The sequence below is a fragment of the Corapipo altera genome, unplaced genomic scaffold (assembly GCF_003945725.1).
Source record: "Corapipo altera isolate COAL_440 unplaced genomic scaffold, ASM394572v1 55, whole genome shotgun sequence".
NCBI lineage: Eukaryota > Metazoa > Chordata > Aves > Passeriformes > Pipridae > Corapipo > Corapipo altera.
Genome location: NW_020884882.1, coordinates 17,893,896 through 17,908,239, shown reverse-complemented (window position 1 = coordinate 17,908,239; position 14,344 = coordinate 17,893,896). Strand labels below are relative to the sequence as shown.

The window sequence follows — 14,344 nt, the reverse complement described above, 5'->3', positions numbered from 1 at the left end:
CTTATAGTATCAAAGCCTCCTTTGGATTATCTGTGTCATGGCCCTAATGCACAAGCCTTTGGGGCAGATACTGCACTTTGCCTCTGCTTCTAGTTTATTAGTTCCCGGAGCCAAAAAGTCAGCAAAGAAGCCAATGTATAAATACTGTATGAAGTTAGTAGGCCCTTTGGAAGGTGAACTGAGAGATCAGAGGTAACAGAACTATAGAAGGCCACAGCAAATTGAATGCTGGTGATTCTATGATTCTGTGATGAGGTTTAATAAAATTTGAAAACCGGAGGAAGACTTTCTGGGCATAAAATACTTGGTCTCAGTTCTCTCTGAAACCTAATTCTGTAATATCAGTTTTAAAGAAATAAAATGGTGAGGAGGGGTGAGGGAAGGTCTGCCTGCTTGTCTCTAAACCCACTCTCCATGTGGTCTTCTAAACGCTATTTCTCTCCCCCAGGAAAACCTGCAGAAGCTGGTACACATCGAGCACAGTGTGAGAGGGCAGAGTGGCCTCCTCCAGCCAGGAAGGGTGAGTACTGCAGGCAGACCTATGCTGATAAGGGCATTGTTTCTGGCCAGCTATATCTCCAGTTGTGTGGATGGCTAGATTTCAGGCCTCTACAGGTGTTGTTTACTGAGCTGCTGTGATAAGAGTTGGAGCACTGGTTTGTGTAAAGAGCCATCACTCTGGCAGTGCACAAAGAGAGCCTCAGGCTGGGAAAGACATGCATTGTATCTGCATTTACACAGAGCAGCCATTTGATTTTTCACTCCAGCTGTTCTCAGTCACCCCAAGTGTAGTGTATTTTGATGGAACTGCTCTTTTCCTCCTTATATACTCATGTCAAAAGGCTGCAACACTAGCAGGAATTGCTTACAGCTTGAAAAGGCTCAGAGTTTTATATGGCTGGGTAAGATTTAAAATCAGGGGAAATAATTTGTTTTCATATTTTTACTTTCACCATTCCCCTGTGGTGCTTTTAATGCAAGTCATCGTTTTTAAGCAACACATCAACTGAAATGTGAGAGAATGTACAGCTCTGTCTTGCCAGCCACAAGAAATGCAAATTTCTTCTTCTGGCTTTCAAACCTGTCCAGTTTCCTCAGTTCCAACCTGCCTCTACACTTCAAAAGATTTCTTTCTTGAATTCTGCAACTCTGAATTTCCCTTAAGTCCAGCAACATATTTAGCAAAACTCATGAAGCAATTTTCTAGGCATGCATACTCATAGCATAAGAATCCTCATCAGCCAAATACTACAAATACTGCAGTCAACCTCTGTTTTTCTCTCTAAGAAGGTATCCTCACTTGCCCTTACCAGGTAATGCTTTGACAATTCTGCAAAGCTCAGCATACAGAATTTGTGGGATTGGCCTCTGATTATAAGCTGTCCTTGAGTGGAAAACTACACCAGATTCTGTTCTTCATCTGAAAAGAACAGATGATTGTTGATCCACTGATGTAATTCAGTTATGCCAGACCTTTTCAAATGTTACCGCAATCAAATTCTAGTGTACTGGTTTAGCTGCCTACATATGCAGTCCTACCTAGATATACAGTAACAAGATGGACCGACAAAGTATTGTGCTTGCAAACATGTACAGACTATGTATGCAGGTATAGTTAGGTGGATGTAGAATGCTGAAACTGAAGATTTCAACTTTTCTCTTTGGTATGTCTATTTTTGAGAATTTTAAAGACAAGAATTCTTTTCTAAAGCCCATTATGTGTTAGCTTTGCAGTCTGTCACACTCACCTCGGAGCACAGTCCACAGTGCAGAAACAGTGGGCTGAGGACAAGTGGGCTTCCAACCCATTTTGTACTGACACAAATGCAAGTCATGGAGGGCAGCAGGGCTAATCCAGGCAAAGATTAAACCAGATCATAAGGAGTAATGCTAGAAACAGGTGTGGAGGTTATCTATCTCCTCCTGTGCTGATGAATGCGGTTGGAGTAGCTCTTTCCCCAGGAGGAATATTCTCTTTTTATCAGTAAGATTTAGAATAAGGAGTCTCAGGATTACAATCTGTTGTTTTCTCCTTCAGATCTTTGTTAAAGAGGGAACGCTGATGAAAGTTTCTGGCAAAAACAGGCACCCTCGGCATTTGTTCTTGGTAAGATTTAAATTTTACTGTCTTATACTGTCCCATACACTTATGCAGCCCTGAACCCTGGCAGAAACTTTCAGGCTTCAAGTCATGTAACCATCAGCAGTGATGTGGTGAGTCAGTTCCTGTTGCTAACAGGGCCTGTAGTCCTTTCACATGTCCCATTGGCCCTGCATACAGGAATATGGGCTGTACAGCCCTCCAGTTGTGCCACACTCATACTGCCTTGACTACTGCATAGCTATATCACTGTATTTTCATCTTGGCATATAGCACGTTTACTGCATCGGTTGTAAGTCCCTGCCAACCATCACTGCCAACACCTTTTTCTAACAGGCCAGGCCTGCATGAAAATATCCTTCCATCTACCAGTGCATCTACCCCAACCCACAACCCACATGCTGTCTTGATTCTGATACCTGGAGACACTGTAGATGAAAAACCCATTTCAAAACCCCAAGGCTAGAATAATCTCCTAAACACTGTCTCTTAAAACTCATATTTATTTAAAGCCTTTATCTGGTAAGGACCATATCATAATCCTCCGAAGCCACTGGCAAAACTCAGGTTTATGTATTAATAAAAAAACAAATCTTTCAGAATAGACTTTGTTTTTGATGCTTCACATGTCAGCTGCCACTCAAAAAGATTACCAGAAGCTAGCATGTATAGGTGTCGTTTGGTTTAGCTTTGATGAAATAAGTGTATTTACCTTAGCTATCCAAAACAGATTTTTAGATGAAGAGCATTTTCTGAAGTTCTTAGTAGTGAACTTTGACTAAAGCTAAATCAAGACCAGGACCTGGAGGGAATTTCAGTGCAAGAGTATACACTGAAGGATAACCCTGAGAATTTAACCTCTACTCATCCCAGGGGATGAGTCCACCAAACTAAAGCCATAACTAGAACATGCCTTAAAAATTGGGTGCATGCCAGACCCCTACTTGGCCTGTGCTTTCAGGATGTGTTTTGGTGGTGTGCGTGCTTGTATTCTGAATATATCCCCACCCATAAGGAGTATGTCTGTGCACAGCCCATATAGGCATGAGAGGGTAGAACACACATTTAAGGGCTTTTGATGGACCTATGTTTCTCCGGCTGTATGGTGTGTGTAAGGTCAGTTGAGCTGTCTGTTTTGTGCTGGCTGATGGTATTGTTGAATCTGGTGTTTCCTGGCAGGATGTTTGGTGAGTTTTGCTGTGCATCTGTTTCCTGAGTCCAGTCTCTGTTTACAAGGATGCTGGGGCCTCTGTGCAGCACTGTATGGGCAACTTTGCAACTCAGACACTGTCTCTTATCTTACTCTTCTAAGAATTTCTCTACAAAGGCTGCTTGTGTTGCAAGTGGGATGCAGGAAGCTGCTATCAAATGGGAGACTCTTAAATGCTCTAGCTGGCAGGGCTGGAGTATAGGAGGCTTTGGAGTCAGAGCTTGGAAAACGCAGCTCCAGCACATATTCAGGCTGTTCCACTGACACTCGGGGTATGTTTAACTCAGACTTGAATAGAAGAACACAGGGTTCGTAATGAACTAGCCTTTAAAACATTCAGAAAAACCAAACACATGGTAGAAACTTTTAGACAGAAAGTACATTACCTATGGATGCCAGCAGTTCAGCAGGGCATAAACTTGTTTGGATCAATAAATTTGGATACTGTAGGTTAGAAAACTTGCACTTACCTCTAATGTTACTGGGTACTTGTCACAACAGAGGGAGTTATAAAAAAAGTAGTAACAGAAAAAAAGGGAATTAAAGAACACATGCATCCTTCTTTCTCTGTGTTGTCAACTGTTATTTGGGGGACCGTGTGTGTGTATGGAGCAAAGCAGAATAAGAATATGTCCTCCAATATCAAAGTCTGAGCAGTCTAGGGATCTCAATTATTCAAAACTATTCTGGCAAACAGGAAATGAGTCTGAAGCCCAAAGACTTGTGGGAACTCCCTTGAGGATTTTGGCAATCCATCTCTTCTACTGCAGATTCCTGAGAGGCTCCAAGATCAGCTCTTATTATGGCCCAGTCCTCACTGCTTCAGGGAACAGTGTGCAGTGTGAAGCAGGAGGATGCATGAAACCACTGGTACTGAGAATAGTTCTGTCCATACCAATCATATGGTCACCACTCAGGTCTCTTCTGTAGATGTGGCAAAGGAGACAGCAACGAGTGCAAACCCTCTGTTTCTTCATGATTACATATGCCTTGCTTCACAAGCTTTGAAATATTTGTCATAATTTCACTGTGTCAAGTTGTGGATGGTGGGATCTCTAAGTAACAGCCCACTGCTACATACTTTGGTGTACTAAAACAGAAGGATGAAAAAAATTCCAGTGGACAATTATAAAGGAAAGTCATCATTAATGTTTAGTAAAATCTTGGAATATTAACCAGAGCTGTCATGACAACAGTATGCACCACAGTGTCGTTCTTAATCAACAGTAATAAAAGAATAAGCTGCTTTTTGAAGAAATATATAAGTTTTACAATACATAAAATAAATGGAGTTTGCTATTCAAGAAACCCCATAACAGATTATGTCAGAATCCTGAAAATCTCTCTTAGGAGTTCACTTGCTCAGGCTTAGTGCCCAAGTGCTGCAGGGCTCCATCTTAGGCCCTGCACTCTTCAACATCTTCATCAATGACTTGGATGCAGGACTGGAAGGGATAATAGCAAGTTTGCAGATGATACAAAACTGGGAGGAGCTGTTGAGTCCCTTGAAGGCAGGGAGGCCCTGCAGAGAGACCCCAACAGATCAGAGGGTTGGGAATCATCAACCATAGGAAGTTCAACAAGGGGAAGTGCTGGATTCTGCACCTGGGATGAGGCAACCATCCCAGACGGACAGACTGGGAATGAGAGGCCAGAAAGCAGTGCCAGGAAAGGGCCCTGGGGGTCCTGGTGGGTGGCCAGTTGGCCCTGAGTCAGCAGTGCCCTGGCAGCCAGGAGGGCCAACCCTGTCCTGGGGGCATCAGGCCCAGCATCCCCGGCCGGGCCAGGGAGGGGACTGTCCCGCTCTGCTCTGCCCTGGAGCGGCCTCACCCAATATTGGAGCAGTTTTGGTCACTGCAATATAAGAAAGATATTAAGCTCTTAGAGAGCATCCAAAGGAGGGCAAGGAAGATGGTGAAGGGCCTTAAGGGAAAGCCATAAGAGGAGCAGCTGAGGTCACTTGGTCTGTTCAGCCTGGAGGAGACTGAGGGGAGACATCATCAGGGTCTTCAGTTCCCTCACAAGGGGCAGTTAGTTGGTATTGCCAGGTACTAAATGCAGAGGCTGCCTTCCCAACTTGAACATGTCATTGCCTTTAAAACAAGTAGCTGTTTCACCCATGCTGGATGAAAAAGAGCTGATTCTCTCCTTGCTTAGCCATTAGCAACAGTCAAAAATGGTAAGAAATCAAAGTTCTGGATGCAGACTCCTCAGAGTTTTGTGGAAATGCAGGTCTTGATCTAAGCTGTGTAGCTTGGGCCTGTCTTTAGTAACAGTCTCAGCAGTTCACCAAGTTACTGCTTGTTCTGGGTATCCCCCTCAGGAGTAATGGGCAGGCCTATAAGCCATATTGCAAATTATTGATTTTGTCTTTCTTTTCATATAGATGAATGATGTTCTGCTGTACACATATCCCCAGAAGGATGGCAAATACAGACTGAAAAACACCTTAGCTGTGTCAGGCATGAAGGTAATGCCTCATCTGTATTATAGGCTGGAATTAAAGTTTTATAGTGAGCTGTTAGTGCTTTCCTGGTTTATGTCTCATATCCAGCAAGGGGAAAGAGGGAATGGACCTGTTATCAGGGGATTCCCTTGCCTCTTACAGGAGACAGAAGGAAGAATAATATAAAACAAACATAAAAAGATTATCTATAAGTCTATGACTTAGTATGACAGCCTTATTCAGGCTGCATAAATAATACAAGCCAAAATCACAGTTACCATCTGATCATGAAACTGGAAACAGGAAAGATTTATTATCCCATTTTGTCCATTCCTCTCCTCATATCTCCAGCCAATGCATGATCATTCCCTTCAACATATTCACCTAGAGCTTAATCTGCCTGGTTTTAAACTCCTGCTACTCAAAATTTACACAAGCCTGGTTTTCATGTGCCTTTTATCTGTTTTAATCGAAAGCATCAATGGGTTCAAAAAGCAGGTAGCCAACTTTATGGGGAAAAGGTGTATTGGGAGCGATTTTGTGCAGTGATATAAACACAGTCTCTTCTTCAAAAAATGTATACATTGCAGACACAATTCATCTGTCCTTACACTCTTTCCCTAAGCATCCATTGGCACCAGTACCTGTGCAACAGGAGATACTGGACTGGAGGGGTCTTTGCTTCTTACCTAGCCATACCTCCTGCCAAGAACCTTCATAACTGTTCTATAGCTAATATGCCAAGTTGCATTTATGTGAAAGAGAATTTGAAATTACAAGCCAGGTGTCTGATGATCAAGAAAACAGACAAGATGAGAATTACTAATCATTAATTCCAGTGGAATGACAGGGGAAACTTAAGGTATTGTGAAAAGGTGGGAGCCTGATAACCCCAGGGACCCAATAGCTTAAAACTAACTCAGGGATCCCATCTGGTGTAGGAATTGCCAAAACATTCTACCGTTAAGTGAAAAGGAGTTGCAGAGCAGGTACTTGTTGAGGTATATTTGAAACATTGAGTCACTAGCATAATGATGCTTGTTTATAAAAATGTATGAAACCATGAAGCTATGTTTCTCCTCAGTGACTGCTGCTATTACCAGGCAACTAATACACTAGATGGCAGGGAAAAGATTTTAGATGAGCTGTAGCTTTTAAGTTTGTTGGGGTTTTTTGCTCCTAAAGAGCCTTGCTGCAGACAGGCATTCACTGAACTGAAGTGCTTTGCTGTAGAATGTCTGCATGTCAGAAAGAGATTTCTGTTCACTACAAGCATAGACATAACTTTTTCCAAAATGCTCTGACACTTGTCAGACTAAACATCTCCTAAGCTTGTCACATTAAAACTGAACCCCGACAGATACTTCATCCTTATCTTTATAAGCTGGATTGAATTATTTCTTTCCTTTAGCACCAATTGAAATAGAGAGCATTCCTCATCACACCAGCAATACAGCAAACAAAAAACCCCTACCTGCCCACCTCTTTGCATTGAAATATGACAAAGATAGCTGGGACATCATAGATCCGTATGCATTGAGACTTGTATGGTGTACTGGTTATAGACAGTTTAACTCATGTCCACATTCATGTTCATGGCATTTGTTTCTAGGTCAGTCGCTCAATGACAGAAAAAGCCCAAAACGTCCTGAAGATTGAATATGATGAACATTGCCTAACCCTGTCAGCAAGGTATTGTTCCCATGGCAGAGGGTGTTACATTCTAGAGCTGTGTCTCTAGATTAGTCCAACCAATACCCAAGACTGAAATGGTGTCTCATTCTTTTTTAACTCAGTATCGATCTGCTATTGTGACAGACAATGGCTGAGTACTTGATTACATAATCAACAGTCATTATAAATGTGAGGCTCATAAACTACAACTAATTCAATTAATGTACTCAGTAAAGATTAGAAGTTGGGTCTTGATAACATCTTAAAGTGAAAGGAAAGATAAGAAACCTGAGTACTTTCCATTATCTTTCACACGCTTTCCCTGCAACACTAAGAGTATGTTATATCTCCCTCTTACAAGTTCCTTTGTTACCTCATACCATTGGGGCTGTGAAACTTCTGGAGAAAATAGTAATTAGGTAATACCGTGCAACAGATATAAAAGCATTTAATAGTGCTTAAATGACAAAGCCAGAATTAAACCTTACTAGCAACCTCATGGTTTTTCTAATAAAAGAAATTTCCCTAATGAATTTGTGTACTGCTGGTACTGACTGCGACTGGGAGTCAAGATCTCTGTCCTGGGATTACACGCTAATGCCAGAAAGAGATTATAGGTCAGCTTCTGATCAGTATTTTTCCTGCTTCTAGGCCAAAACTATCCTGCAAATTTACCTACAGCTATAGCAGAGAGGTGGCTGGCTTGATTTTGTAATTTATTACAAAAGACATAGCACACTAGCAGTGGTATTAAAAGTCTTCCAAATAACAAGGTCTTCAATGCTTTTACACACTGACTTTCCCACCACCAGTCTCCAACTACAAAATGCTTGGAAACACAGCAGACTTCCTAAATTACACAGTGCAAGAAAAAGACAGGGAGGGCACTTTCTTATTCAGAATCAGAATTTGGAACTCTCATCCTTCCCAGAGCACTTACAATCTGTGGGCCATGCTCAGCTACCTGTCAAAGCCTTTTGGTCCATTTCCTTTTATAACCATAACCATATCTGAGACCTGTGCACTCATCACAATCCTTAAAATATATACACAGTAATTTTGAGTTACCTGCCAGTTACAAAAGCAGGATGTATACAGTTCTTCTGTATTGCAGAGGGGAAATAACTGCTGTATGTCCCCATTAGCCAGGGCAACTAAGCTGGCATCCCTAGAGAGCAGCTTGGGACACTTTGCTTGCATTGTTAGGATGTTTCTTTGCCTTTTGTACTCATATCAAGTCCATGCTTAGTTAGCCTAAACAAAGCACGTGAGGCCACCATGAGCTATTATTATTTAGTAGTAGGTAGGACCAGGGCCTGAGACTAAGGTTGCCCTTCTGATAACAGCCATATGGAAACTGGGACAGATTCCCTTTCCCTTCCTTGTGCTGCTCATTCTGGGACTGGTCTGCCAGAAGTCACCCCAAACATTTTTTCCTCTCTCTTTCTGTACTGGCTGGCAGAGCTGATACACCAGTTGGTCAGCATGCTCTCCTAACCCCACTGCACAACATTCTTGACCTGCCACACGCACAAAAAAAGCACCAAAGGCAGAAACGTACCAGAAAGCTTTAAGTGTCCCTGAAGACTGTATATTTTACTGCTGACACCAAGTCTGCACAGTGCAAGTCTGCACTGAAGGCCACTTGTTAACAACCACAGCACAAGCCTCAGTGCTTTTATACTGGTATGAGACAAGGTGAATGCACTGAGGAAATACAGCATGAGCACCAAGGACTAAAGGCAGTAGACTAAGGATGACCAAAGCTCAGAAGTCAGTGTGGTTATATGAGCAGATGGCACTGTAAAATCTTTCCACTTCCTGCTGAAAATATCTTGTTCACCTGAAGAAACATGTTATTGGTTTGCAGGGAGCTGCTAACAGATCTGAGCACAGCACCTTTATGGAGAAGGCTTATAGTGCTCTTATGTCTTCATTTGCATTTCAAAAATATTCTTCTTGGACACAGGGATAACCATGTGTTGCTCATATAAAATACCAGAGCGCTAGGAGAAAGCAATGTTACCTCCTCAAAGGCTAATTTAGAGCGATGGTGGTAGCACTGCGACAAAATCCATCTCAGTCCAATTTCTGTGTTCCATGGATGTCCCCTACTGCAGTGACAATTTGACCCTCTCTATTTGTTTAATGAAGAATATATAAGCCAACATAGATAACTGATAGCTCAGCACAAAATATACATCCCAAAAATTCCACAAGGACCAAATGTGGCAATGGTGAATCACCGGCTGAGCTTCTCTGAGCCTCAGAGGTTCAGCAAAAATTCCTCTGAGCCTTCAAGCAACCAGTCAAATACCTAATTAGGAATGGGCCAGTGCCAATTGACATAATTTACCTTATCAGCAGATGGATGTTATTCCCACATGTAGTTGCTAATAACCCACAATTATTGCCTAGAGATGTTTAATGGAGTGGAGAAAAGGTTAAAGGGGCCAGTTAGATATGAGGCTTTTAATAGTAGGCTGTCCCTCTTACCTATCTTTCCCAATGGGGCTTTAATTTACATCACTATATAGGCCATGGTTTCCTTTGTTTTTTGGTTGTTTTTTTGTTTTAATCATATCTTAATACTCAAGTGAAGAGAATTTCCAAGAAAGAATTAGCAAGAGAAAGGTTTAAGCCAGGACTCCTGGCTGTGAACATGATTCATCTGGAAGATACAGACATCTTCAGATTTCTTAGAAAGTGTAATTTGACAGGTAGTAATTCTGGTAGAAATAAGGAGTGACTAGGCTGGATGAAGCCAGGCTGGATGGAGCTCTGAGCAACATGGTCTAGTGGAAGGTGTCTCTGCCCATGGCAGATCATTTGGAACACAATGATCTTTAAGTTCGCTTCCAACCCAAACCATTCTATGATTCTATGACTAGTAGTGTGTGTCTTGACAGAGATGATCTCCTGTGACACAGCCCCTTGGCTTCCAGAGGTTAGCCTATATGCAGTACATGGACTAGCTCTGAGTTTCTGCTCCAGGCTTGTTGAATTTTGCAGAGGCTGGTGTTTTTGAGACAAGGGCTTATGCTCATGGTGCAGAGGGATGCCAAGTCAAAGATCATCAAGAAAATCTGGCACTCCCTCTCTCTTTGTGCCCTTTTTTTTTTTTTTTTAAGACCACAAAACACAAATTGTTCTCAGACATCTTGTTTGGTGGTCTTCATGAGGGCGGTGTGAGGAAATCACAGCTGAACAGCAGCTGGCAATGATACCACTACTAGATTTTACAACAAAGTCTAGTGGATAGCTTTAATGTGAGTGGCTGGTATGATCTGGGGAAGGGAGACCACACTGAGTTACATTCCCTCCGGTGACTGAGGCTAGAAACCACTAGAACTGTGCAGAGTTTCAGATGAACAGGAAGCACATAGTTTGAAGTCACAGCAGAAAAACCAGCTAACACAACAGGACACCTCATGGCTGTAACAGAGTGAATGCATCTGGGAAGGAACAGGCACTAAGAGCCCTTTGGCTTTTTGGGGATAGCTGGACTGGCAGGGAAATGCAAAGTGTTCACTCCTTTGCCTTGTGCAAAGGGGGCATCTAGGGGCCAATCTGGAGAACTACTGGCCTCCACGTGTGCCTGCAACTACAGGGAATGCACAACTTTCTTCCCAAATTGCTGTCTTGGCCTCTTGCCAGGAGACTGGAGGTTATCTGTGATGGACCTAGAGGAAAGTGAAAGCATTCACACCTGTACCGTTGGTGACAGGCTTCTGGATTTCCCAATATGCAGATCATCTGAGCATCCCACTATAGAGATGAGCAGAAACACACTTACCTTGAGCAACCCATGCCAATGCTACATGCAATAGAGTGCCTAAAAGCTAGAACAGGCAGGACAAAAAGAGACAATTCATATTGTCCTGTTTGATCTAGGATTGAGCAGCTTACAGCAAAATCAGAGACTACTTTGAAAAATTTTCTGAGCATTTAGTTCCTTCTAAGTCACAGTCCTAACCATGGAGCTACACTACTCATTGTGCTGAATATGTTCAACAGTCAATTTTGTTCCTGATCAAAAACCTGTCAGTTCAGTGCAATAGTGCAAGAAAGCAAACATTCATAAAGTAAAGCTTTTCTCCTCTGACCAGCTTGTTTCAGTCCCTACTGTGCATGGCATTGACTGCTCTGTTGTATTTCATTCCACAGCTCTTGCTCAGAAAGGGATGACTGGTACAACTGCATCAGCAGACACATCCCAGATGACTACAAAGCTCACAACACTTCGACTTTCCACAGCAGTGTGGAGGTAAAAGGAGGCCAAGTCTTTCAATGCTTGGAAAAGGGAAGGAGGGAGGGAGAGAGAGAGAGAGAGAGGAAGGAAGGAGTGTTATAAAATTCAGAATTCCTAGTAGCCAGATATTCTACTTTCTTTTAAATCAGTATGACAAGCTTGAACACTGAGACTCATCACAGCTCATGGGCCACCTCTGAAATGTTAATCACACTCTATACTCTGTGGCCTTTGCTTAGTTCTTCTGAAGGAAAATTATTTTGTCCTGAAGGACAAACCAGTAACTATTTTTGATTAATTAAAAATAGCTACAAACTTTATAGATGTAAAAAACCCAAAATTACCCATTAGTTACACTAATATCATACACACAATAAAGTAACTGCAAGTGCAAACCCCACTAGCAATTTTGCAATTGTACCAGCATAATTATTACCTCACTATTTTCAGTTGTACTACGCTCAGTTAAGAAAGCAAAGAATGCATCTGATAAAAAGTAAAAATGCTATTTTAGCTTATGAAGAACCTCAGTTTTACTAAATAAGAAAGAGTGCTGGTGAGGCCACATCTGGAGTGCTGTGCTCAGTGCTGGGCTCCTCAGTATGACACATGGAAATGCTGAAAAGCCCAACAAAGGGCAACAAAAATGATGATAAGGGACTGGAGCATCTCTCCCATGAGGAAAGGCTGAGAACACTGGGACTGTTCAACCTGGAGAAGGCTCAGGGAGGATCTCCTCTATGTGTACAAGTACCTGGAGGGTACAAAGAAGACAGAGCCAGGCTCTTCTCAGGGCTGCCCAGTGACAGGACTAGAGGCAGTGGCCACAAACTGAAACACAGGAGGTTCCCTCAAACAGCAGCAAACACTTTTTCACTCTGAGGGTGACCAAGCACTGGCACAGATTGCCCAGGGAGGTTGTGGAGTCTCCATCCTTGGAAATGTTCAAAGGACACCTGGACACAGTCCTTGCCAACAGGTGCTACACAGCAGTAGCACCTGAGCAGAGCGGGTGGACCAGATGACCTTCAGAGATCCCTTCCAACCTCAACTAGTTTGTGATTAAACTTGAAATTTTTTAAGACCTCAGAAAATAAAAAATGAATTCAAAACCAAAACAGGATTTTTTTTCTGGCCTATATCTAATCTACTTCCAAATATTTAATAAGAAAAAAATAGAAATTAGTCAGTACAGCAATCTAAACCAAATCCTTTTTCAACAAATGAAAAAATAATTTCTTTTCCAGCTCTGCTTCTGATGTAAACCTGAATGTGCACATGAGGAAAATTTGGAGGAATTTGATTTGTCTGTCTTTAGATCCTATTTGTCTGCAGAAGTCTAATTTCCACATAGGAAACCTTCCTAACAAACGGTCCTTCAAAAGCACAAGAGTTTGTGTTATTTGTGCCAAATACTGAGCTGCTGTGAACTGACAGTGAAGGGCCCCTAATACTTTGGTGCTGAACCTGAAGTAACATAGCTTCTCAGCACAGTTTATTAGATTGGGTTCAGTTCCATGTGGACCATGGCTCCCTGGGCTTGAGCAAAGGCACCTGAACAATACTGCGATGCAGTGCATTCCAAGAACTGGGAAAAGTGAATGCATTTTTCTAAAGCTCCTTACATATATTCAGATCAGCCATGGAAAGCATGGATCAGATTTGGAGTAAGAGTAGGGGAGGGTAAATTCATCTTTGGTTTTCGTGTTTTCTTTACTCTCTGTTGCATCATCACAGAACTGTCCCAAGGTGTAATGACATAAAAAGCTCAGGTACTTTTTTGATTGAAAGCTGTAGAACTTTTTATGGATATTATTTCAAAAGTTTCTAATAAAAAGATGGGTTTAACTCATGTTCTTACCTGTAATTTTCATATGCAGTTAATCAGATACTTGTCTGGCATGGAAGAGTGTCAGGATCTCACAAAAAATAGATTTGCATGGATTTTTACTTGTTGTGACTGTGTCTTTAAGAGCACCATGTACTAATCTTTCAGTGCTGAAGCAGTTGTATGTCACTTAAAAGTGCATTAAGAATGAGGTAATTTGGGGATCTTAACAGGAGAAGGTAGATTGAAATGAGATGAGAATTGTATGGGATGGAACAGGGCTGACTGAGTGCACTTTGAAAGTGCGGATGCTTTTTCATTTATTCTTCTTTGATTTTAAGCTAAGGGAAAGGCTTGGAATACCCTTGGGTGAGAGGCCTCCTACTTTGGTACCTGTGTCCCATGTCATGATGTGCATGAACTGTGGCTGTGACTTTACCCTCACTTTGAGGCGACATCACTGCCATGCCTGTGGGAAGGTAAGAGCTGTACAAGCTTCTAGGGGGGCTTTATTCGCACCTCTGGGCTGCTGGCTGCTACTGCTGTGACTTCTGCAAATGTGTAGCAACATCAAGACCTGAATTTGACATCTCACAGAACCTGTGACTGCTTTGCTAAATTAGGTAATTAGGTTCCTAATGTCACTAGAAGAAACAACAGTAACCTTGCCTTAAGGGGTAAAAGGAGTTCCTGAAGGCGGGTAGTTAAAGCCTGACAAGATAATTATTGCCGGGTGCAGCCATTATATCTGATATATAGCTAGCTCTGAGACAAGAAGCAATACACTAAAAATACAGGCTCTGTTCTGGACCAGAGCAGTAGCACATGTACTC

General features: G+C 42.2%; 1 protein-coding gene across 3 annotated transcripts in view; it reads left to right on the top strand.

Annotated features, from left to right (window-relative positions):
• Positions 1 to 14,344, top strand: part of FGD5 (FYVE, RhoGEF and PH domain containing 5) — an 88,102-nt gene that overhangs the window by 65,072 nt on the left and 8,686 nt on the right. For 2 of the 3 annotated variants that reach the window (XM_027640226.1, XM_027640225.1), the window contains exons 11-16: positions 449 to 520; positions 2,039 to 2,107; positions 5,698 to 5,781; positions 7,370 to 7,449; positions 11,599 to 11,698; positions 13,853 to 13,990. In XM_027640226.1, the coding sequence (XP_027496027.1) occupies positions 449 to 520; positions 2,039 to 2,107; positions 5,698 to 5,781; positions 7,370 to 7,449; positions 11,599 to 11,698; positions 13,853 to 13,990 (543 nt within the window). The remainder of the gene's footprint in view (positions 1 to 448; positions 521 to 2,038; positions 2,108 to 5,697; positions 5,782 to 7,369; positions 7,450 to 11,598; positions 11,699 to 13,852; positions 13,991 to 14,344) is intronic. The other variant, XM_027640227.1, reaches the window with a different exon arrangement.